General features: G+C 52.0%; 2 protein-coding genes across 4 annotated transcripts in view; both read right to left on the bottom strand.

Moving 5' to 3' along the window:
• Positions 1 to 7,630, bottom strand: part of Camkk1 (calcium/calmodulin dependent protein kinase kinase 1) — a 23,253-nt gene extending 15,623 nt beyond the window's left edge. The window contains exons 1-4 of one of the 3 annotated variants that reach the window (XM_029483235.1): positions 7,491 to 7,590; positions 7,107 to 7,251; positions 2,380 to 2,469; positions 672 to 1,072 (exon numbers count right to left, since the gene is read on the bottom strand). In XM_029483235.1, the coding sequence (XP_029339095.1) occupies positions 672 to 1,031 (360 nt within the window). In that variant the 5' untranslated portion in view covers positions 1,032 to 1,072; positions 2,380 to 2,469; positions 7,107 to 7,251; positions 7,491 to 7,590. Of the gene's footprint in view, positions 1 to 671; positions 1,073 to 2,379; positions 2,470 to 7,106; positions 7,252 to 7,490 lie in introns of all 3 variants that reach the window. The other 2 variants (XM_029483234.1, XM_021176646.2) reach the window with 2 other exon arrangements.
• A 3,856-nt stretch (positions 7,631 to 11,486) lies between these two features.
• The window catches only part of P2rx1 (purinergic receptor P2X 1), a 16,112-nt gene continuing 4,028 nt past the window's right edge, over positions 11,487 to 23,570 (bottom strand). Inside the window, exons 2-12 of the mRNA XM_021176649.1 lie at positions 18,441 to 18,588; positions 18,154 to 18,225; positions 17,695 to 17,764; positions 17,412 to 17,508; positions 17,014 to 17,094; positions 16,610 to 16,751; positions 14,085 to 14,212; positions 13,671 to 13,761; positions 13,214 to 13,279; positions 12,768 to 12,869; positions 11,487 to 12,628 (exon numbers count right to left, since the gene is read on the bottom strand). Coding sequence (XP_021032308.1) covers positions 12,563 to 12,628; positions 12,768 to 12,869; positions 13,214 to 13,279; positions 13,671 to 13,761; positions 14,085 to 14,212; positions 16,610 to 16,751; positions 17,014 to 17,094; positions 17,412 to 17,508; positions 17,695 to 17,764; positions 18,154 to 18,225; positions 18,441 to 18,588 — 1,063 coding nt within the window. The 3' untranslated portion in view covers positions 11,487 to 12,562. The remainder of the gene's footprint in view (positions 12,629 to 12,767; positions 12,870 to 13,213; positions 13,280 to 13,670; positions 13,762 to 14,084; positions 14,213 to 16,609; positions 16,752 to 17,013; positions 17,095 to 17,411; positions 17,509 to 17,694; positions 17,765 to 18,153; positions 18,226 to 18,440; positions 18,589 to 23,570) is intronic.

The following is a 23,570-nucleotide window of genomic DNA, read 5'->3' as shown; positions in this document are numbered from 1 at the left end:
CGGATATGCTCATTCATATGCCGGATATGCTCATTCATATGCCGGATATGCTCATTCTTATGCCGGATATGCTCATTCTTATGCCGGATATGCTCCCATCTTGTTCAGGGCCCAGCCTCTACTTCCCAGACCCTAAAGCTCTTACCAGCCTTTCAACTTTGGATGGGAAAGATCTGAAGGTAGCAATTGCCACCATGAGAGGAGACGAGAAGCCTTGGGTGATATGTGAAGATAGGATGGGTGAAACCCTGGCTATGCTCTGCTCCCATCAGAACCCAAGTTCACATTCAGATTCAAGCCCATGAAAGACCAGGAAGCACACTGCAGTTTCTAAGTCAGAGCAGTCTCTCAGAGGCATGATTACGGCTCAAGCTTGGAATGGTTTAGGGGTAGAGACATACATGATCTGTTTTCAAAGTTCTAAGAAGGCTTCTTAAGGACAAGAGAGGGCCCTACGCCTGAGCTGAGGGTGAGAAGAAGATAAGAGGTAGCCCTCAATTCAGATTGCCCTTCCCTGGGTTGGAAGAAGTCCTGCTGTTAGGCAGTGATCGTCTCAGTGAGCTCTAAAGGCATGCAAACCAAAGAAAGCTAAGTATATGGTACATATAGTGGGTGGAAACCCAGGCTTCCCTGACAGGTCCATGAACAACTTCTAAGTCCACCTCACCAACCTCCGTGTCTGAGATGGCCACACGGTGGGACTCGATGGTGGGTCTCCGCCAGGACCGAGGAGAGATGTGACTGGCAGGTCCTGTAGAGTAAGGCCCAACCTGAGCCCCCAGACAGCTTCCAGCTGGTCGTTCCTGCAGGGAAAACTTTCTAGCTGAGAGGCTGGGACGCACTGGAGTGGGTCTTGAAGCACTGCCAGGGATCACAGAGGCAGCTCTGGCCCGGGGTGGAGGGTCCACACCATTCCTGGCAGGCTCTGGGCCCTCATCTGCCTCTTCCAAGTGGGCCACATTGATGGCCGCCACCCGATCCACCAGCTCTGAACGAGGGTCTTGGCAGCAGACGGCTGGGCCACTCTCCATCACTCCAGTCAGCAGACAGTCTGTAGAACCTTGTTGGGAACCTGAGAGAGGAGAGAGTGTCACTCCTGGCCAGGCAAGTGGAGTGGGTCTAGATCCTTCTCCGTCTATAGCCACAGTGCTATAGACCTACCTCCTGGCTATCCCCAGTAGTTCACCTAGCTCGGATGCATGCCCTCAGTGTCCTGCCCATAAAACAGGAATAGTCACAGAACTGATTCTGCAGTGAGTACAGACAGATGTGGGGAAGGCCTGGAAGCCAAGTCACACTAAGGCACAGAGTCCCAGGTCAATCCAGTCCCAACTACACAGTCTGCCCAGTGGCTCAGCAGTCGACACCCTTGCTGACAGAGCATTCCAGTACAGCCCCATTGAAGCAGACGGGGCACTAGGGTTGCAGACCCAGACACCTCCTCCAGGAATGTCTCCTGGTTATCCCAGACCTTCACTGCAGTCCCTCTCGACATTTTAAAGAACATTTCCTGAGGTCTCTGGCTTCCATCGACTCCTCTCACTATTTTCAAGACCCCAAGATAAATCTAGTCATTTACCTCTCTGCCGAGGTGCAGGGGAGAGGCCGGGGACTGGCTTCATACATTCCTCCCATCTACTGCTTCCTGGGTCCCCAAGCTACTCAAAAACCCTAACAGTAGCCCGGGTTTGAGCCTCAATCCCCAGACTCAGACCCACCTGCACCTCAGCCATCACTCTTAGCTATACACAGGCCCTAGCCAGGCCCCACTTACTCTCAGACCAGAACAACTATCTCCACCACAGCCCACATGCTGGCTCCACCCCCACCCCAAGCTCCCTCCTTACTGGGCCTCATTCTGCATCTTCTAAGAAAAGGAAGTAAGTGGACTCCTGAACCCCTGCCCTTCCGGTCTGTTGGTGACTTCCTCTATCCTGACTGGAACTCAAAAACCACAGGTCCCACGGGTACCATGCTCACTCTACCTTTGGCTCTCCATCCTTTGCTGTGAATGACATGACGGAAACAGCGGGCAGGGCAGCTGGAATGCCCTAGCCACTGGTAGGAAGCTACCTCTGCTGACAACCTACCATAGATAGCTTGGGGGCAAGCCAGACTCCCCTCTGTACTGTAGATGCTATGCCTACCTAGCTGCCCTGACTACCGTCAGGCTTGGAGGTAGATTGTAATAGGGCAAAAATCAGAGCCTCTCTGCCTGGCTCCCCTGCTGTCCCAATAGAGCTGCCAGCCCAGGGGAGGGTACACTAGGGGAGGGGTCACTTTGGGGTCTGCCACACAAGACACTAGTGCAGCCTCTATATTCCTCCTGGTTTGTTTTTTTTTTTCCAGCTTTCCCATGTGACCAAATGTTACACTCACATGTGCCGAGTGCTAGGAGCCAGGAGGCAGCAGAGCTTCTGCTAGAGAGAAGAAAGGAGACTTGTGTGGCTGGAGCTCTGAGGGGCCTCCCTGGAAGAGGTGAGGAGGGTAAGGAGAGCCTCCCCAAACATGACTCCTTCCCCCCTCCTTCCATTCCCCATAGGGTAGGCCTCCCCACCAGGTCCTAAGCCCCGAGATTAGTTCTTCAGTCTGCTTTGTCTCCGTAAGATCACTTGTGCCTGGCACGTAAGAGCTCGATAAATATTTGCTGAATACAAGTGGTCACCATAGTGATCTCTGCAGCCCTGGTCCCATTACTTGGATGGGAAAGCACTCTCAGTGAGGGAAACCCAACTAGCTTCAGGCTGAAGACCACATCAGGACTGAGGACAGAGTCAGAAGTGAGCTTCCAGCATAGTGAAGCCCCAGGCTGGTCTGGCCCATAACTTTTGCATATAATTTCCCTACAGCTACAACCTCTAAAAGGACATCTTTCTTTAGCTCCCTTTCCCCCTTTCCTTAGACACATGAACTGAGGAGAATGTGGGGAGCGGGAGGAGGGTACAGATGGGTCTGGGGTCACACAGCAAGTAGGTGCAGAAGCCTTCCTATTCTAGTTTAAAGACTATTATCTGGCTTGGCACCCAGGCTGGGATACCCAGGCTGCCTACTTCCTGGCTGTTAGGGAGGGGAGGGCAGATAACTTTGGATATTCCTCATTGGTGAAATGAGCCACGAAGCAGGCCTTGCACCGATGTGATGTGGCTGTGAGGTGTAAAGAAGCTAATGCTGTTAGGGACGCGGAACAGCAGTTGCTACTAACAAGCTCCAAAGAACTGAGTAGTGACTGCATGGGATGAGCTGGGGCCCAGATGGATGCGAGGGTGGTTGTGGGAGGAGGTTGTGAGAGCTGACGTCAGGCTCTCCATCCATCCCTCCCTCTCGCCTGGATCAAATTCAGGTGACTAAGCCGGGCTTGGCTGGAGAGAGGCAGCAAGGGAGGCCGAAAGTTTCTGCCCAGTGTCTTGGAAACAGGGCCTTGTGCCTGGCCTGCGGCTGTGCTGTGTGCATGGGGGCCGGTGTCTGACCAAGGAAGAATATACTGGAGGCTGGAAACTGGTCTGCCTGTGCTGTGGACCTGCACCTAGGAACACAACTGTGCAGACAAACAGCTCTCATTCTCCCCTCCCCTTTTACCAGCTGATCATGTGCATTTCTATCCCTTAGGCCTGTACATAGATGTAGCTAGGGCCAGGGGAGCCAGACTCCAGAGGTTAACTCCACAGGGTTATCTGTTCCACCAGCCTGAAACTGGTGGTGGTTTGTAAGGCTGGCCTGTGGGTCCACTCCTCCTTAACAGCTCACCCAATGGCTCTTCTCAAGGCCCTACCCAAACTTAAGTCTTGAGAATGCTTTGTAGAAGGCGATTTAGCAGGTAAATAGGGGTCAACTGGATAAACAGAAAGATGGACAGACAGGCTGAGATGCAGCCCCAGTTCCAGGGCACAGCAAAGATTCTTGTGGGCAAGGGATTCCTCCACTGGCCAAGAGGACAGCCCCAGTCACAGGTCCTCCCTCTACGCAAAGTTCAAATCCTGTTCTCCCAGATAGGAGTTGTGCTGCCTGGGTTAGGGCACTAAAGATACATACATACATACACACATGCATAACACACACACACATACACACACACACGGTTTTTTAAGACAGGCTTCCTATGTAGTCCTGGACTATCCTGGAACTCACTCTGTAGACCAGGCTGGCCAGTTCTGCCTGCACCTGCCTCCTGAGTTCTAGGACTAAAGGCGTGAACCACCATGCTGGACTAGGACACTAAGCTTGTTGAGACATCAGTTTTCTCACAGGTGAATCAGACAGATGGCTACTGTCCAGCCTTCTCTGTGAACCCTAGAAGGAAGTGGATGAAGCCATGGACGTAGAAGCAGCCTGTGCCTGAGTAATAGAGTAATATGTCGCTGGGATGTGTGTGCATTAAGAAGCAGCTCTGAGTGAGCCCCACTCTACCGAACACAACCCACTTTAGGTGCTTGGCTCCAGACTAGCTTGACTCAGGCTTCTCCTTCAAGCGGCACCCCACCCTCCAAGTGTCTGCCACTCCCGAGTACACCAACCAACCCTTGGCTTCAGAAGTCCACTCCATCTGACCTCTTTCTGAGGACATGACCCATCCAGCTAAGTCTTTTAACACAGGCCAGAAGAAGACAGCGCAAGAAGACCCTGCAGTCACCCACACTGGTTCAAGCAGCCCTACCTACAGTAACTTCAGGGACCAGTGACTTCAGAGCTTGGCTAGAATGTTCCAGAGTCAGGCTGAGGCAGGGACCGATAGCCATCCAGGCAGAGGAGGAACAGCCCTGATCAGCAAAGGAATGGTCAGGGGGAAATGCAAGGAGGCAGTGGCCGGGTGGGCTGTACATCAAAGCAGTCCTGACATCTCTGGGCCACTTCACTGTAGCCTGCTTATGCTTCTGGCTAGGGTCTAATGGTTCAGGCAGTGGTGCCCTCTGCAGCTCTCCCCACCCCTGCCTAGGATGACTCAGTCCCCTTAAGGGAGACCCAGGAGTCTGGTGCCAAGTCATGCTCAAGGATGCCTGCTGTGAGGATGGCCCTCCCACTACCTCCGGGGATCCCCAAACACCCAGGTAGGCTCCTGCCTCCCTCACTGCCGCTATGCTCAAAGCATCCTTCAGTCCACCTGTGGAAACTGACATCTGTGGGCCTCTTGTTTTACACCAGCTCTGAGCCTCCACCCTCTTTCCAGAGATTCCCCCCTCCCTGTTTCTGGGCAGCTCAGGGACCTATCCAACTCATCACCATCCCCGTTCTGTTACTCATCCACTGTTCCCATCACAGAGATGGGAACTCCATTTCCCCATTTTCATTGGGCCTGGGCCAGAAAAGCAAGAGCCAAAGGGACTGTCCCCCCCTTCACCGCCCACCCCTCCACCTCCTGCAGTACTCTGGCTGCATCCCACTACTTCAAGCTTTGCAAACGACAGGCTCTGTGTCACAAGGCCTTTGCACGAGCTGCTCTTTCTGCCAGGAACACACCTCCCTTGGCTTCACTGCCTGAAGACCAGTTCAGACATCACCTCCTTTGAGAAGAAGCCTCTTTGATGCCCCCACACACACACACACTGGCTGGCTGAGCTCACTAAGTTAAGCACCTTAAACAGCACAGATCTGGGGATAAAATCACCAAGTTCTGACCTCCACTGTTCTCTCACTACTTCCGGAGGTCTCCCTACCCCAGATTAATATCTCACCCCTCCCTCCACACCAGTTGCTAACAGGAGGATTTCTAATATGCAAAAATATGTTCGGAGTTTGCCTCTAGTGTGGATCTCGGGAGTAGATAGACACACTGACTCCTGGTATGCAAATCCAGAGTCATGCATCCCTGCTACAATGATTCACTGGGTATCGGCTATATAGGAACTAGGAGGTAAACCGGTAGACCCCCAAAGACAAAGTCCCCACTCTCACCATTTGCTTTCCAGTAGAGTCATGAAGCAACAAATAAGAATGCTAGCAATAAGTACATGATAGGTGCTGTGGGATGCCCTGGGAAGACAGCTACTGCAACAAGACAGGGCAGGAGCAAGATGCTAGGGACACAATTGATGTAGCGCAGAGAGGGTTTGTACACAATGCAAGCTCTAAGCAGCTTTGGAAGGAGAAAGGCGGTACACAGTGTAGACACTTGGAGAACAGCATCTGGAGCCAGAGGGACTGGCCCATAGGTGCAAGTGCCATGTGGTGGGACAGTGCTTGCTCTGTATGAAGACCAGCATGACAGATGTGGCTGCAGTGGAAAGTTCCTTAGTAGAGGTGTGCATCAGGAGAGAAGCTAAGGTTCACTTACATTGGCCTCGGGGGTGTTTTCCTGGTGGAGGCGACATTGTGACCACTAAGCAGGATTCCCAAAGGAGAAATGGGAGTTCACCCTGTGCCTAAAAGAGATCCCTTCCCAACGTGATAGCAATAGAGTGCTTCCCAACAGGCTTGATTTAGGGTTTGTGGACAGAAACCAGAGGCCTCCAACACCAAAGGAGTCTTAAGCAGGGAAGCAATTCACTTGGATAAGGTTTAAAATATGCCCCAGTCCTGGTTTGAAGACTGAGTGTGGGGGACCAAGGAGCAGGTAGTAGGGTCTAAAACAGTCTGACCCGCAGTGTATGTTGGATGGAAGAGGTAGAGATGCGCAGAAGACCCAGCCTCTTCCTTTTCTCTGGGATTTTCAAGGACACAGCTGTGCGCTTCTCTCACACCCTGAACCTGGCCAAGACAAAGAGAGGAGCACACTGGGACACTGTCCTGGGACCCAAGGCATGTGACAGCTAGCTCTGCTCACTCTGTAACAACCTCAAGACAGACACACACCCCTTCCCTGACAGATGTAATCCTTGTCCTCGTGACCGGTGCTCACACACCACTCTATCCTGAAACGCACCCCCCCCCCCCACGTACACAGGCACACTCTTGTGTCCACGTGACGCACGCACACCCGCCTCCAAACACCACACACAGCTCCCCGCGCACGTGTGCACCCTCGGAGCACCAATCCTGTACCCACCAGACCCAGAAACCACAGCGCCGCCTCCGCCACCCTCACTCAGTCAGGGGACGACTGCGCAGCGTCTGAAGTCGCTCGCCGCATCAGTCCCATTCATCACCCCGCCCCCAGCTCTCCACGGAAGACTCACGGGAGGGCTGTGGGAGAAGCGCTCTGCCGAGATCCACACGTGGGTGCACCCGTCCAGGCCCACTCCGAATAGACACGGCCTCCACCCAGAGCCGGGCCCAAGGCACCGCGCGCGCGGGGCTTCTATGCAGTCCCGCAGACAGCAGCTGCGGAAGAAACGCAGGTGGTCGGGCACCCGCATAGCTGGCTTAGACAGATGCGGGCTCAGGAACCACCCCGAGGACCTAGCCCTGCAGACACAGCGGGAATCTCTGCACACCAGATTCCGGCTGCCCACGTAGACCCGGCCATGTAGACCACCCCTCTACAGCTCGTTGGCTGCACAGGGCGGCTCAGCCGTCCGCACCCCAGTTCCCAACTCCAAGTCCCGGCTGCTGACCCCTACCTAGGCACCTGGCGACAGTCTCTGCGGTGGACACCAAGCTCGCTCCCGCTGTGCGCGCCCCGCCCTGCCCGCCTTGCCGGGCTAGGATCGCCCGGCTCAACCCGCCGGCGCCGCAGCTCCAGGCTGCGCTCGCTCCCCCCGCCCGCCGCCGCGCCGGCCCACGATCATTGGCTGTGCCGCGCAGCGCCCCGCAGAGATGTCCAATCAGAGTCCGGTCCTCCCGCCCAGGGGTAGAGGGGGCGGGTCTCGACGGGATCCGGAGGAGGTGGCTCGGGAGGGGCCCTGCGGATGGGCCCCGACGCGTCACGCCCCCGGCGCCCGCAGACAAGCAGGCTAGGGGAATCCGACGTCCCTCAGGCCACGTCGTGGGCCCCTCAGCCTGGCCTGAAGCGAACGATGCTTTTCTCGAGTCCTCAATCCGGTGTCCTAGTCTCTAGAGGCAAGAGCATCCCTCCTTCGGGATGAGGCCCGGTGCGTACCAAGGAGAGGCTAGGTAGAGGCCCTGGGAAAAGGGCCTGGAGTTGAGTGTTCTCCTGGGGTTGGGGGAGGGAAGGAGGAGGGAGATTCGTCAGAGTGCTGGGGTGGGGCGGCACTCAGGTTTGGAGAGGAGCAGGAGGTGACCGGCTGGGCTGAGGGAATGAAAAAGAGCCCTCCAGAACCAAGTGGCCTTGACTGTGGTTATGCCTAGGGACTTCGGCCCTCACAGGCTCCTGGTTCAATCCTGCTATTATTAGTCTATTGGAGATGCCCCACATCACTGCTTGCCTCAAACTCAGACCCATGTTGCTATCTCCAACCTGGTCTCACCTGTGTCTCTGTCTCAAACAGGAGTTAGAAACCAGGAGTTAGAAACCAGGAGTTACCTGTGTAGCAGGTTTTCTGACCCAACCGGGTGTAGCACAAGGATCTGCCATGTTGCCTCTTACGATCCCTAAAGTCTCAGTCTCTCTCTCTCTCTCTCTCTCTCTCTCTCTCTCTCTCTCTCCCACCATCTGCCCCTCCCTGAACTCGACCACCACAGTCATGCAGTCATGCCTCCACTTGATTAGTGCAGCAGCCCCACCACTCACCCCAATCCAGTATCACTTCCCATTAACCTTTCTGGGACAACCAGGACAGGCACTAGGAACACCAGAGAGCTGCCTCTTAGGATCTTCCACTGCTTCCCACTAGGTCCCCTCAAGCCCTCCACAACTCACCCCTCACCACTTGCCTGCCTAAACCCCACTTGTCTTTTGGGACTTAGTTCAATGCCTCTGCTGCTAGGAAGCATGAACCCATGACCTTCTGGATACCTGGAACGCCCAGCAGCCCTTTCTCAGTGCTTCCCAGATCTCAGTGCCTCTTCACCTGAGTCCTGCCTGGACTAAGAACTCTTGAGAGCAAGGGTCGTGATGAATTCGCCCAGCACAGCCTGACCTCCTGATGCATGCCCAGCATGTATTTGTTGAAATGAATAATTGGGTCCAGTAACTGGAGGATTGGATCTATAGGGCCGGAGTTCAGGAAAGAGCTGGGCTACAGAGACTCCCCCCCCCCACACACACACACACACCTCCAGTTTTGAAGATTGAATCCAGGGCTTCTTGCATTCTAAGCAAGGATGCTACCACTGAGCTATACCCCAATATGGAAGAGATGGTTTTGAGAGCCCTGGAGGATCCAGTCATAATTCTAATGGAAAGGCTCAAACAGACCAACTGAAGCAAGGCTGAGAGGACTGAGTGCTCTTTTAGCTAAAATCCTTGTCCTAAGTAGGATTAGATTAAGATCTAGGCAACAACAACAACAAATCTTACATATATATATAAAAATCTTGAAAAACAGTTCTGGGCTGATATGATGGCTCTGCTCCACAAAAGCCTTTGAAATGTGGCTCTCTCCACTCCCTGCACCAGGAAGCCCTGGAGATGGCCTTTGATCTTGTGATTCTGAATAGGGGCTGGAACTCCAGTTATCACGTATGCATTCCAGGTTTTGGAATGGAGAAAAATAATGAAGGGTCAATGCTAACTCTTTATTTTATATGGATGACTGTTTTGCCTACATGTATGCCTATATGTGCATCTGTGTGTGCTTACGGATAGTTGTGAGCCACTGTGTGGGTGCTGGGAACTGAATCTGGCTCCTCTGTAAGAACAGCATGTGCTCTTAACCACTGAGCCATCTCTCTACCCTAACAGTAGCTCTTTTAAAGAAAGCGCCACAGAACATTCCCTGTGCATCCCACTAACTTGAATTTTGTCACATAACCAGACCCGGTAGCAAGAGCAAAAACATGAAAAGGGGCCGGGCAGTGGTGGTGGATCCCTTTAATCCCAACACTCAGGAGGCAGACGCAGGTAGATCTCCAAGTTCAAGGCCAGCCTGGACTATAGAGCGAGTTCCAGAACAGCCAAAGCTACATAGAGAAACCTATCTCGAAACAAAGCAAAGCAAAACAAAACAAAACAAAAAAGGAAAAAAAGGGGAAAAAAACCCTACCACCACCACCACCACCAAATGCAACCTCCATCATAGGCAGCCAAATGTCCAACCAAGGAGCAAGGATTATAGCACCAAGAAGACCCTGTGTGTGTGTGTGTGTGTGTGTGTGTGTGTGTGTGTGTGTGTGTGTGTGTGTGTGATTTCCAGAGACAATGTGTACCAGGCACTGCCTTGGGCACTTCACGTGTATTACCTCAACCCTAGCAGAGGTTGCCACCAGTACCCTGACACACCGAGGAGCCTTGGAGAGAAGCCACTTACCAAGGACACAGGGTGAGCCATATGAGAGCTGTAAGAGGCCTTCTTCCCCTACACTCCATGCCTGCCGGGAAACCAGAAGAGGCTGCACTGGGGTACCGCTAGAAGGAATCTTTGAACAACAGTTAAATGCTGGGAGCCAAACAAGATGCAGGACCAAGTGCCCCTGTGGCTTTTACATCAAGGACTCTGCTGGTGACCTTGGCAAGGGCATCTGGAAGGGTTGGGGGATGAAGGCCAGTTACTGAGAAGGGCAAACTGGTCTTTCTGGAAGGGTGGCAACGAGGAGGGAGTAGGCTGCTCTACAGGGCAACATGAGCCAGAGAAGGAGTGCAGAGCATAGGGCTAGGAGAGAGGAGGCCGCCTTGGCCTGAGGTACTTTTTTTCCTTCCACGCAGGGGGAAAGGAACAGTAGGCACAGACTGTGGAGACTGGAAAAGAGGAGGATGGAAGGTTCTTGGCTGGGGAAGCTGGCAGAAGACCAAGGTCTGAGAGAACAACTGGTCCATGCTGTCCACTCTGCTAGCTGCCGCTACATGTAAAATAGCTACATACAGCTATTCTAGTGAATTAAAAGTAAATCAGAACTGGGTATAGTGCCAAGTATCTGTGATCTTAGCATTTGAGAGGCTGAGGCAAGAGGATCATGTGTTTAAAATCATGCCACATAATCATGCCACATAACAAAGCATTGTTTTGTTTTGTTTTGTTTTTAAACAAAACTAAAAAGTGAAATGACTCCAGGCCCTCACTGGCTACCCTTGGCAAGTGGCCACCATGTTGGACAGTACAGATCCATCACTATGAGTAGTTGTGCTGGACAGACTGGTCTAGACAGAGCAGGGGCGGAGGTACTTAGCAGCCCTGGTTGGAGGTGAGCCCAGGCTGGAGGGTGTGCCTATGTGGCCTTCTCCACTCTCCAGCTGCAAGCCTCATGTCCGTGGAAGTGTCCCCAGATCCCTGGGACAACAAACCCCTCCCTCAACCATGCTCCCTCAAGGCTGCTTCTGGTGTGCTCAACTGCCCCATAGCCAGAAGAGCTTGTTCCTTGGTATTGGGAAGAGCACCGGTGCCCTGTCCTGTGCAGAGACAGGGCTTAGGGACTACTGTAGGCTTACTGGCCCATCTTGGCCCAAGCACCCCTCACCAGCCTTCTCACAGGGATCTCAGCTGCTCAGCGCAGCTGTACATCTCACAGGCAAGCACACTGAACTTCAGACGGGCTTGAAAGGAAAGCAAAAAACACAGCCATTTGTCCTCATTCTTTTTATTGTGTCTCACCCCTTGCCTCCTCAGCCCTCATGTTCCAGCCAAGCTGGGCAGGCCGTGGAAGCTGGGACTGGGCCACAGGCAAGGAGCCAGGATTCATCAGGGTTACATCTCCACCTGAGGTAGCTGAGTAAGGTTCAGTGGCTAGAAGGGCTGGTCTGGTATGACTCCCTCAGGAAGGAGAGCATCGCCCCATGGGGGTGATATTGTATGGAGACCGTGTGTCCCTGCCTGGGAGTGTAGGTGTGTTCAGATGGCTGTGCCTGCAGCACCCAAGCTGTTTCAACCCACAGAGGGGGTGGAGGGTTGTATGTGTAGAGGGGGTGAGCACATGGGGGTTCGTGATCCCTGTGTGGCACGAGAACAACACTACACACTTGCTGTGGGTGTTTGAGACCCTGCTCAGTGCCTGCACCTGCCAGTTGGGGCTGACCCAAGGCTGATTGGGAGCTTAAGAGTCAGAAAGCTCTAGGATAGCAATTCTTAAGCCTCAACTACAAAGTGCCCTGTGTTTCTATTTTAGGAGGAGGTGGGGTGAGTATCAGGCACCCGCACTGTTGATGAGCCTTCCAGGGAATTCCTTCGGAACTTCCTACAATGAAAACATCTGTTGCCATCCAGTATGGCAGTCACAGGCCAAAAGTGTCCCCATAACTAGTTCAACCCAGCCATCTTTTTTTTTATTATATTTTAATTAATTTAAGTTCAAACTGACACGTCTGGCTAGTGGCTACCATGTGGAAGAGCCCAAAGCCAGGCAGGTGAGGCTGTGGGGTAGACAGTGGCAGCCTGAGCCATAAGCACGAAGCTAGGGTACTGGTGTGTGAGGAACCCGGCCAGAGGGACCCAGAATAGTGAAAACTGGAGGGGCCATCCCTCAGGAGGGGAAGTGTGGATCTGGACCCAGAGCTCTGGATTCCAATGTCTTGCTTGAACCAGAGGGCAACTGGTCTCTGCCTTGCAGGAAAGCCTCTGGCAATGGCCTCTGCCCTGGCTCAAAGCCACCAGCCCTTGCTGGAAGCCACACACTGAGTCAAGTCCGGCGCTCAAGACTAAGGTCAGGAGGTCCTCATGTTCTCCTGCAGGCCCAGAGTGGAGCTGGTGGCCGCGGGGTCACGTTCACCCTGTGTATGCAATGTGGGAATGCAAGTCGGGCCCCAGAAGCACTGCCCTGCAGCACCAAGCCCTGCAGGACAGCATCTGCCAACAGGCAGACAAGCTTGAGGTCTTTGAAGGGAGCTCAAGAAGGTGCAGTTCACTTACCTCCCCAGGCCCCATGTCCTCCGCATACTTGAACTTCTTCTGCTTGTAGTAGTGCCTCTTAGGCAGGATGTGGAGCAATAAGAGATCGCAGAGAACTGTGGCCTGAGGACAAGGAGGCGCAGGGATGGAGAATGGGAATCTGGGGCAGATACAGATCTTCCATGTCCAACAATGGTCCCCACTGACTGTGGTCCTAGCTAAATCCTGCCACTCTAGACCCTAGTTTCCTGAAGACAGGCTAAGGTGCTGCAAGCTCCTCCTGGGACCCAGTCAGCCCATCCTACCTCTCTCCTGCCTTAACGCTGAGCCTCAGTTTCCCCAGGTACACCGTTTCTCTAGGGTTGGGAAAGCAGCTGCTGTCTCATTCATGAAAGGTAGCTATGGTCACGTTTTGGGGTTCTGCTACCGTGTGTAGAAGACAGCAAACATGTATCCCCAGTACTTACCACTCCAAAGATGCCAATCCCAGAGCCGATGGTAGTCATAGTAGGGATGATGTCAAACTTCCCAGCCTGGTTGGGCAGGGCCCAGGGGAGAGCCAGGTCAGCAGAAGGGGTCCAGCTAGGGAAAGTCAAATCTGCCTCCTACAATTCCACACTATTCCTGCTACCAGTGGTCCAGGGCTGTGGCTCTCCTGAGAGCCAGCTCCAGGTCAGTAAACCTGAGCTTTGACCCTAACCTTGCTCCCCTAGACCCAAGGAGATGGTAGGAGAGCCATGGCAGTGGCTCAAAGCCTGGCCAGGGTCATCACCTACACCCATGGTCATTAAAAGCAGATCTCTGAATATATTCACCCCATCATATCATCCATAACAATGTCATATCATTTCATATCGTCCATAACAACAGACATCCAAAGCAGGAAGGTGCCTTGGCAGCCATCCCTTCACATAGGACACTTACCTTGCCATCCACAAGGATATCAAAGCGAATCCCAAACACCTTGAAGAGGTGACGACGGTTTGTCCCGTTCTGCACAAAGTGCCTGGCAAATCTGGGGGCGACGGACAGGTAGCAGAAGGTGACAAAGCACATTGTGTGCCTGAGCATTAGGAAGGGACCCTCCAGCATTGCTCAAGGAGAATGGTGAGCCTCCGTCCAGAAGAGCTGAATTCAGCCCTTTCTTGACTCCCACCAAACAGAATTCCAAGGGGTAGGGACCCAGGCCTGGGGACTCGAGCATTTAAGATTTTGTTTCCTGCTAGCTTCCTGTTGACAACTCACACAGGATGGAGGTCATCTAGGGTACACTGGTCCTCTCTGGGAACATTTGTCAACTCATGTCAATCCAGAAATAGGCGGGGGCCCATCAGGTACCTGAAGTTGAAGCCTGGAGACAGGTTCTTCTCCCCGTACAGTCCATGGAACTGGTAGATGGGTTTGCAGTGCCGTACATGCCAGTCCAGGTCACACTCCCAGTCGATGGTGATACCAACCACCCCGCCCTGCCAGGGACACAAGCACAAAAGATCTGGGCTTCAGGATTCTAAACCTCCTGTCCAGACCGGCAAGATGGCTTCATGAGCTTAAAAGAGGAAAACAACAAGACAGCAAAAACAAAAACTGTCTTATAGATGGCGCCTGTACTCCCCTTTGAAACATTGTTTTGCACTGTTAATTTTGTGTGTAGATAACATACACACTGTGTACATTATGGCTGTGGAGGTCAGAGGACAGTTTGCAAGGATGGGCTTCCACCTTTTACCGTGAGGGACCAGGGATTAAATTCAAATTCAGCCAAGTGCCACCCATTTGGCCACCTTGTACCCCCACCTGTACCATCTCAGAGAGGATATTCTGTATCTAAGAAGGGACACTGAGGTCTGTCACCATCTCTGCTCTCCCCACCACCACCACTGAGCAGTCACTTCTAGAATACACCAAGTTTTTCCCACCACAGGGCCTTTGTACCTGCTTTTCTTTCACATATCTGGCTCTGTTTCATTATTTGGCCATTTATATTGAAGTCTTCTCTGACCACCACTTCAGTTTAAAATATGTCCCTTGTTATTCTTTCAGCCATCTGTCTGGTTTTGGTTTTAGTTGCTTAGTGGGTTGACTGGTTTTTCTTATTTTTCATTTTATTCGTGTATGTATCTGTGTAAATGGCTGTCACGTGGGTGGGTGCCCTCCGAGGCCAGAAGAGGTCATTGGATTCCCTGAAGCTGAAGTTATAGGTAGGTTGTGAGCCACCTGGTATAGGTGCTGGTCCTCTGGAAGGACAGCATGTGTTTTTTAACTCCAGTTTCTTAGTTTCTTGAGACTGGGTATTACTATGTAGCCTAGGCTGGCCTTGAACTCATGATCCTCTTGCTTCTGCCTCCTGTGTGCTGGAATTGCAGGTGTGTGCTAGAGCACCTGGCTTGTCATATGTGTATTCTGTGTGATTACTTATTGACATCTCTCCTCTAAGACTGTCAAGTCCAAGGGGACAGAACCACCTGGCATTCATCACTGTTTCTCAGTTCCTGGTTCAAAATCACAGTGCTGTGGGAGACAAAGCAGGCAGCCTTTGAACTAGAACAGCCCTGTGAAGTCTGAACAGAAAACACTTCAGAAAGTGAAGGGAGGCAAGGAACAGGGCAGGTGGGTGGCTCGGGCCAAGAGGGCAGGTGGGTGGCTCGGGCCAAGAGTGGGGAGGTGATTAGAGAAGTGGGCAGGGAGCTGAGCCACTCAGTGGGGAGGTGGGAACAGAGATCCAGACCTCTCAGTGGGTGAGGGCAGGCGTGGGTTCTAGAAACAGGCAGATTGTAAAGCATGACAGCCCTATAGGATCAGGCAAACTGATGCTTGAATATCTACAGTTAACCACTGTCTGGTTGCTTCCACCTCCATGTGGGTCGTGAAAGCAAACATCTGCAGACCTCTGCCATACACAAGTGTCCTAAGTGGGGTGTGTTGGTGATCTCACAGGAAATAAAAAAAGAAAAAAGGGACTGGTTACCATTTCCACATAGGCAGCTACAGAAGCAGGCACAAGAAGGATCCAGCAAGAACAGGGTGTAGGATTGTCCCAGCAGGGCAGAGCTGAAGTGCTAACTAGCAGGTGCATGCTCACTTGATCCTCATGGCTCCCGCATTGGGAGGAATGGTGCTATTAGTGTCTTTAGTGACAGTTCTCAGACACGCTGAACTTAAGAGACCCATTTGAGGGCACACTCTGGCTGGAAGGCAGAGTGGGATTTGAACCCGGGCTGCATCTTCGAGAAACTTACAAAGGGTTTATGATCTTGGAACCCAGGGGACATCCCTGGAATCCCCAAGTTCCATCCCCACCATGAAGAAACAAACAAACAAACAAACAAACAAACAACAAAATATCCCAGTGATTTAGGCCGTCGTACAGCTCAGTGTTAGGATACACCACTGAGCATTGTGAGGCCCATCCTCGGCAGAAAAGATGATTAAAAGATAAACTTGGTGTGGTGACACACACCTGTACTCTGCACTGAGTAGGCAAGAAGCAGGAGGATTAGGAGTTAAAGGCCAACCTAGGCTATGGCGGAGACCCTGACCCAAAGCAACAAGAAGGAATGAAGAAAGGATGGAAAAAAGGAAGGAAGGAAAGAATGAAGGAAGGAAGGAAAAGGGAAAAAAGGAAGGAACGAGGAAGGAAATAAGGAAGGAAGGAATCATGGAACATCCCAGTGACGTTGTCTGCCTACATCTCTTCATTCTTAACACCTCCTCCATGGCAGGTTCAGACCAGGAGGACCAGCAAAGGACCCCCAGGAGATCTGAACTAGGGGACAGTTGGCCTGTGCCGGGGAGAGGCAGAATGGGGCTGGCAGCCTGTATTGTGACCACCACCTGTCCTCTCCTTGCTGGCATCCCATCCATACCTTCTCAGCAAGGCTGCGGAAGTCCTGGCCTGACTCTCGCACCACATAGCCAAGGCTGAAGACTGGGCACAGCGGATGTAGAATCTTGTGGTAGAGGCATTTCTTCATGTAGGTACCATTCACCTCCTCCACCAGGTTGCGCCTGTGTGGAGGGCATGGGTATCAGCCATGTGCCAGTTAGCTGAGAGGGGGCTCACTTCACTTGGCACTAAGATCTCTCAAGAACTCTATAGAGTATCCTCCTCCAGAGAAGTCTGCTCTCCAGGAGGCAGGCCAGCAAGCTGCCTCCGGGATGCAAGCAGTGGAGCAACCAAGCAGCCGGGAGGGAGGGAGCGAGACAGCGCCATGAGAGCGGCTGCAGCTGTGTCAAGCCACCTGCATCTCTGCCCTCCTTTCCCACGAACCTGTTGACCTTGAAGCGTGGAAAGCTGATGCTGTTTTTGATGAAGAGGGTGAAGTTCTCAGCCTCATGAAGAAGAGCAGGGCTGGGGGAGACAGCACTCAATCAATGCCCTTCCCCAAGAGTGTTTGTATGCCCTGAACAGCTATGCAGGGAGAGGGAACAGGGAGCAGGGAGCGCAGGGTTCCTTCTGTAGAGTACATGTGGTGGGGCTGGAGTGGCCATGCTACAGATGGGACAGGGGCTTACAGGCTCCTAGACCAGGAAGACTCTTGGGCCTGGGCCACATGGATAGGCTGAGGGGTGGGATCAGAAGCATAAGGAACCCATTTTTGCCAGATCCAGACATCTGTGGGCCTGAGCCCTGTCTCTAGCTCCCTTGAAGGAGAAGACATCAGTTACCTTGGGATCTTGTCATCCACCTCTACAGGACACCAGCCAAAGATCTCACATGTCTTCACAGTGCCATTGAAGGGCACACAGTTGCCTGTGCGAATACCTGTAGGGAGACAGGAACCCCTGAGTTCTCACCCCGTTCTGGGCTCCCACCTCAGGGTAGGTGAAAGGCAGGATGAGAGTGGCATAGACTCTCTCAGTGGAGAGCAGCTGGGTGGGGTGTGGGGTACAGAGAGAGGCAGACACAAGCAAGGTGGCTGTGGAGGTGACAGAAAGGGGCTGCTCTTACCTTGGGCTTTCCTTTCTGCTTTTCCTGGAGTGCAGCCACTGTCATCTTGGCATATGCCACCTTCTGGGTTCTGGGGGATGGGAGAGCTGCTGGCCCCAGACCCTGTGGTGTGGCCCTAAGGAGGACCCTCTCCTACCCCCAGGACCACAGTGTAGACATGGAGCAAAATCTCATATCCCATAGGAGACCCCTGCTCACAGCCTCCTTCTTCCACATTTATCCTATGTCTCTGCCCAGCTGACAAGTGCCAGTGTCCACTGGCAGGGAAGTGGAGGTTGGGATAGAGAAGCCCAGTGCCCCGCAACAGCACCATCAGTGTCTGAGGGTTATTTTATATGACTCTCTGTCAAACGTTACATCATAAGCACAATCAGAAAACTCATCCCACGTTACCACCAAGGACCAAAGGGATCCCATTAAGTTATCTCCCCTGTGGGTCCAGAAGGGTGGGGTCCTCACCTCTGCACAATGTCCTTGAGCCTGCTGAGGGGTCACGATGAAATTGGTCATAACTACAAAGGAGCTGTCCCCCTGGAAGTGAAGGGCAGAGGGGTGATGGAGAGAATTGGTAAGACACTACCCCAGAAGGGCACTGGAGCCCACCTAACCCAGCAGACACTGCACCCCATGGTATCACGGTGGAGTCCCACAGTAAGGCAGACTGAGGCCCAGAGAGCAGGAAGCTGGACTGGTCCCTCAGAGAACCTTAAGCCAGGGCTTATGGGAGGAAGGATGGTGCTGCTTACATGTGCTGGGAAGACATAGTCAGCCACGTCCCAGACCTGGGGTCCCAGGCCCTGGAGCTGGGTCACAGCCAAGCCCTTGAGTTTCACTGACACACTGCTGATAAGGCCACTTGAGGTCTGGTATCCTTTTTCATAGACAAACACCCACCTGTTGAGTGGGAACACCAGGGGAAACAAGGAAGTTAGGGTCTGGGCACTGTTAGACAGAACATCCAACGATGCAAGTGGCTGGGAAGGTCTCTGTCTTTTCTTCATCCTCTTGTCCACCTTAGATAACTTAATGGAATCTCTTTGGTTTGCAAGTAGTTTCCCAGGCTGGAGCCAAGACAGCCTTGCCTGCTGCCCCCTGCTGGCCCGTGCCTAAGTTCCCACTACTCCATCTCCATCAAGGAGGAGACCAATCCATGCAGCTACTGACTGACTGTCCCTCCTAATCCTTCTCCAAGAGTTGTTTCCCAGGGCCAGCTGGCCAGCTCTTGACCCCAATCCTCCTTCTCAACACTCTGTTTCTTTCCACACAACTTCCAAGCAAAGTATGAGGACTGCCCGGGCTTTGCCTCCTGGCGCTGCTCCTCAGTGCAGTGAAGTTTGGAGTGGCGTCTGCGTCTTCCTCATCTATAAAACTGGAATAACACTAGTACTAGTCTGTAACGTGAATTAATGCAGAGAAGTTGCTTAGGATGCTAGCTGGCACTAGCAAAGGCTGTGGGTTATCATTACTATTTAGAAAGGGAAGAAGAGAACAGTGAGTGAGTGAGTGAGTGAGTGAGTGAGTGTGTGTGTGTGTGTGTGTGTGTGTGTGTGTGTGTGTGTGATGAAGCCAGGGCGTGGGGCTAGAGACCGTAACCCCCACCTTGCAGAATCAAGCCCCGTTCCCAAAATTGTTGTGTGAGTGTTTCACATTTACTCAAGGAGGTTCAGTGGGATTGACCTTGCGCTCAGGGATGGCGCATAGCCAAGGCTTGCCAATCAATGTCCCACCCTTCTGGAGGAAATAATGAGTCTGCCATTAGAGGAGTGTCAGTAGCAAAGCCAGATTTCTCTCTCTCTCTCTCTCTCTCTCTCTCTCTCTCTCTCTCTCTCTCTCTCTCTCTTTCTCTCCCTCCCCCCTCTCTCCCTGAGGTTTACTAGGAAAAATTCACAAGGATTTACTTCCTCTGTATGGATGGCTAATCAGGGTACCTGGGAGACCCACACTACCCGCAGCCATTTTCTCCACCTCCAAGCACGAACCTGAGGACGGAACCAGAAGACGGAGAGGACCAGGACCAGACTCCTGACCATGTTGCTGGAGCCCTTGGGGGGAAACCCAGTTTCTGGACTATCCTACAACATGAGCCAATGAAGTCTCTTCCATTGTCTGAACTAGCTTAGTTTTCCTTTCTGTTGATTACGCTGGAAAGTTTGTATCTCACTTCTATCTGAGGATGACCTCTTCCTTTAGAAGAGAAAGTGTAGCTTTAGGCTGTGTTGCCTGCTGGAACCTGTACCCATAGCCCTCTGCAGGGAGAAGACTGTAGCAGTTTAGATTGTATGCTCTGCTCCCTTCACCCATTACCTTACCTAGACAAAGAGCTCAGAGCCATCTACTCTGGGAACAGGATTCTCCAAGCCCTAGTCCCAGAATCACTGTCATGTCTCTGTCCTGGGCTCCAGGGAAGCAGCTGGACCTCTCTCTGTCTTGCTACTTTAATCCTCTCCTGTCTAGAGGCCTAAGTGTGGTCACTGCTGCCCTCTGCAGGCCCTAAATAGCAACAGGTGAACCCAACAAAGGTTTAGGTACTGATGAGTCTGCCTGCCAGGCTGCCCTGCTGGGAGCCAACCTCTCAGGAAGAAAGGTTCCTCTTTCCCACGGTCCCTTTCTGCAGTCAGGCCTCTGCTCCGCACCCCAGCTTAAAGAGGCTGCTGTGGAGGAAGGGGGTGCTACACATTCTAAAGCCCTCCTAGAGAAGCCACTGATCTCCCTTCCACATCTCCATCCTCAGAACCCCAGTTTCTCTCTTTGCTGAGTAGCAACACATTACACAATGGGTGGAGAATCTGAAGTCTGAGGATGCCCCATTCCTAAAAGTCCGAGGTCAGACAGGAGCAGATGCAGGCTGGAGGCCCCCAGCCAGGGTTGCGTAGCACTAGTGTGCATGTGTCTTCCAGGGGCTCCTTCCTCTCTTGCCCCAGCTATGGATGAGGACCAATTACATAGTTTCTGGGCTGTGTCTGCCTGCTGGTCTCAGGGGTCAAAAGGAAATGTCAAATCTGGCATTTGTGACCTCAGTTCTGATAATAATAGCTTTGGCATGCCAGCAACAGGCCTGTCATTCCAAAGCTATGTCTTTTAAAGAGTTTATATTTAACTCCTGTGTGTGTGTGTGTGTGTGTGTGTGTATACACTTAACTATAGATAAACCATGAAGACTAAAACAAGGCAGTGACCCCTGTGAAGCCAGAATTACAAGTGTGTGTGTGTGTGTGTACACTTAACTATAGATAAACCATGAAGACTAAAACAAGGCAGTGACCCCTGTGAAGCCAGAATTACAGGTGAGTGTAAGCTGCCGCTGGGAACTAAACTCAGCTCCTCTCCAAGAGCAGTATACACTCTTAACAACTGAGCCATCTCCTCAAAGCCATGCCTTGGCCTGGCCTTATGGCTACCACTCTGGAAAGGCCATCAAAGAGGTCTGAGGTCAAAGAAAGACACTGCTGTCTTTAGAAGCCCCCCCTTCCAGCAATGACCCTTGCCAGTCTCCAGCTCTCCTAGGAATCCCGTCTCAAAAGGTCCTCGGGAAGAAGGCACACGGTGAAGTGGCCCATGTATTAGACACGCCAGATGTATGACTTCAGGCTAGAGGCTAAACCTCTCTGAGCCCCCAAGCTTCTCAGTAAAATAGAGGCTGCCCTACCTCGAAGGTACTGCCAACTTGGCAAATCCTTAACGAGACTGTATGCTCACGCCGGGCCCACAAAGATGAAAACATCTTGGTAATTGCCTGGGGAGGGTTCTATGAGTTCTCTTCAAGTAAATTAGCAAAGTACCTGGTGTGCCATAGACACATGAAAATGAAACTCTCTCTTCAGATTCTCTCCGTTCATGGGGCCTCCATTCTCAGCCCAGGGCAGAGCTCTGAGTGAGCTCTGTGGGTACCCTTGCCTCAAGAACTACCCCCACTTCTGTGCTCTTTCTGCCCTGCAACTCAGCCCCACACATCTAGCTAGTCATTCAACAAACATGTATGTACCAAGCCCATCTTCTGGGCCAGGAACTGTTCTTGACACTAAAACCACAGAAGTGAGCAAAACCCAAGAGCCTGCCCTCAAGAAGTCTATACAGATGCCTGCATCTCTGGGTGCTTTGTGCTGGTATCCTCAGCTTGACTGCATCTGGAATCACCAAGCAGACTCTCCTCAGGGCCTGCCCACAGAGGATTAACCGAGAGGGCAAGTTAACTCAGAGTGAGCAATACCTTCCAACAGGCCCAGAGGTAAAGAAGTCAGAGAAAAAGCAGTGTGGCCTGTCTGCCTTCACTTCCTCCTAGAGTGTGTGCTATTGCTGCAACTGACATCCTCCACTGACATCGGACCCTACCTTCTTTGGTCTTCCAATGTGAGCCAAGAATTAGTGACTTTCTAGGAATCTTCCAGGCCTCCAGTACCATACTGGGACTCCTGAGGTATCCAGCTTCATGAACTGACCTGTTACCAGGCTTTCGGCCCCTCCGGCATGCAGAGAGCTGTAGTTAAACTACCTGTAGTTAAACTATCTATTGTGTAAGTCCATCTAGTCACTCCTCTTCTATGCCACACAAACATTCTGTCAGTGCTGTTCCTGTACAGGACCTTTCCCAGTGCAGATCTGAATACTGAGGAATGGGGCCATTGCTTAGATATGGCTGACCATGTACAGCTTAGGCCTTTGAAACTGGTCTGTGGAAGGAGCTGTGGGCTACAGAAACCCTTGGATTCTGTAAGCAGAGCTTAATAGGCCATTCTGGTGAGAATTTAGAAGAAAGGAATGCTAAGAGAAATACAGCCAGTGGGGACCAAGATCATGAGGTCTCAGAGGGAATACAAGCTCATTTGGGAACTAGGCCATCTGGGTCATTTCTGTTATATACTGGCAAAGAACCTAACTTCATTCTGTCTCTGTCCTGAGAACTTGGAGGAGACTGAATGTAAAAGCAATAAGCTATTTTTTTTTTTTGAATAGGAAGTTGACTTTGTTGTTTGGACCATTTGAAACAGAGTTTCAAACATCCCTGCTTGGCCTCAAACTCTCTGTGTAGCTGAAGATGACCTTGAACTCCTGCACACAGGGATGCAAATCCACCTATGTTTATGTGTACTGGGGATGGACTCCAGGGCTTCGTGGTGCATGCTATGCAGATACTGTCTCAGCTGAGCTACATCCTCAGTGAGGAAGGTTTAACTTAGCTGGGGATGCCCACCCTGAATGTGAGCAGCACCATGCTGTGAGCCGAAGGGGAAAGCAAGCCAGCATTCTCATTGTTTCCTGACTGAGGGCTGGGGAGACTGGCCATCCCAGTTCCTGCCACCACAGTCAGAGCTACTGCCACCATGCCTTCACCATCATGCTACCATGGTTTGGATCCTCAAACCATGAGTCAAACCCCTTCCGCCTTCGGCTGCTCCTGTCAGGTGCTCTGTCTCAGCTACCAAAGAGGCAATCAATATACCTGGGACCCACATTCACCTTCCACACCAGACATCTCATAGGCATCTCTGATGCAATGGAACTGTTTGGAAAACAGCTCTCTGGAGTTTCTCAAATTTTTAAATATGGGATTTCACTTGACCTGTATACCTTACAGAAAAAAAAAATCCTCCAAAGTACTGGTCTACAAATACTCAGGGAAGCATTGCTTATAGGAGTCAGAAAGTGGAAACAGCCTAAAACGTCCAACCACAGATACTCTAATAAATAAGACGTGTCAAATCAACACAGGGAATATTATTTAGCCATAAAAAGCATTGGGTTATTGGTTTATGTCACAACCAACACAGCAAGAAATAGAAGCCAGATACAAAAAGGCACATGGCATGTGGTTCTATTTATAGGAAATGCCCAGAATAGGCAAGCAGTGAGGAGAAGGTGTGTGTGTGTGTGTGTGTGTG

The sequence above is a fragment of the Mus caroli genome, chromosome 11 (assembly GCF_900094665.2).
Source record: "Mus caroli chromosome 11, CAROLI_EIJ_v1.1, whole genome shotgun sequence".
NCBI classification, from domain to species: Eukaryota; Metazoa; Chordata; class Mammalia; order Rodentia; family Muridae; genus Mus; species Mus caroli.
Note: the sequence above shows the minus strand (reverse complement) of the source record. Positions and strands in the feature narration are given on the sequence as shown.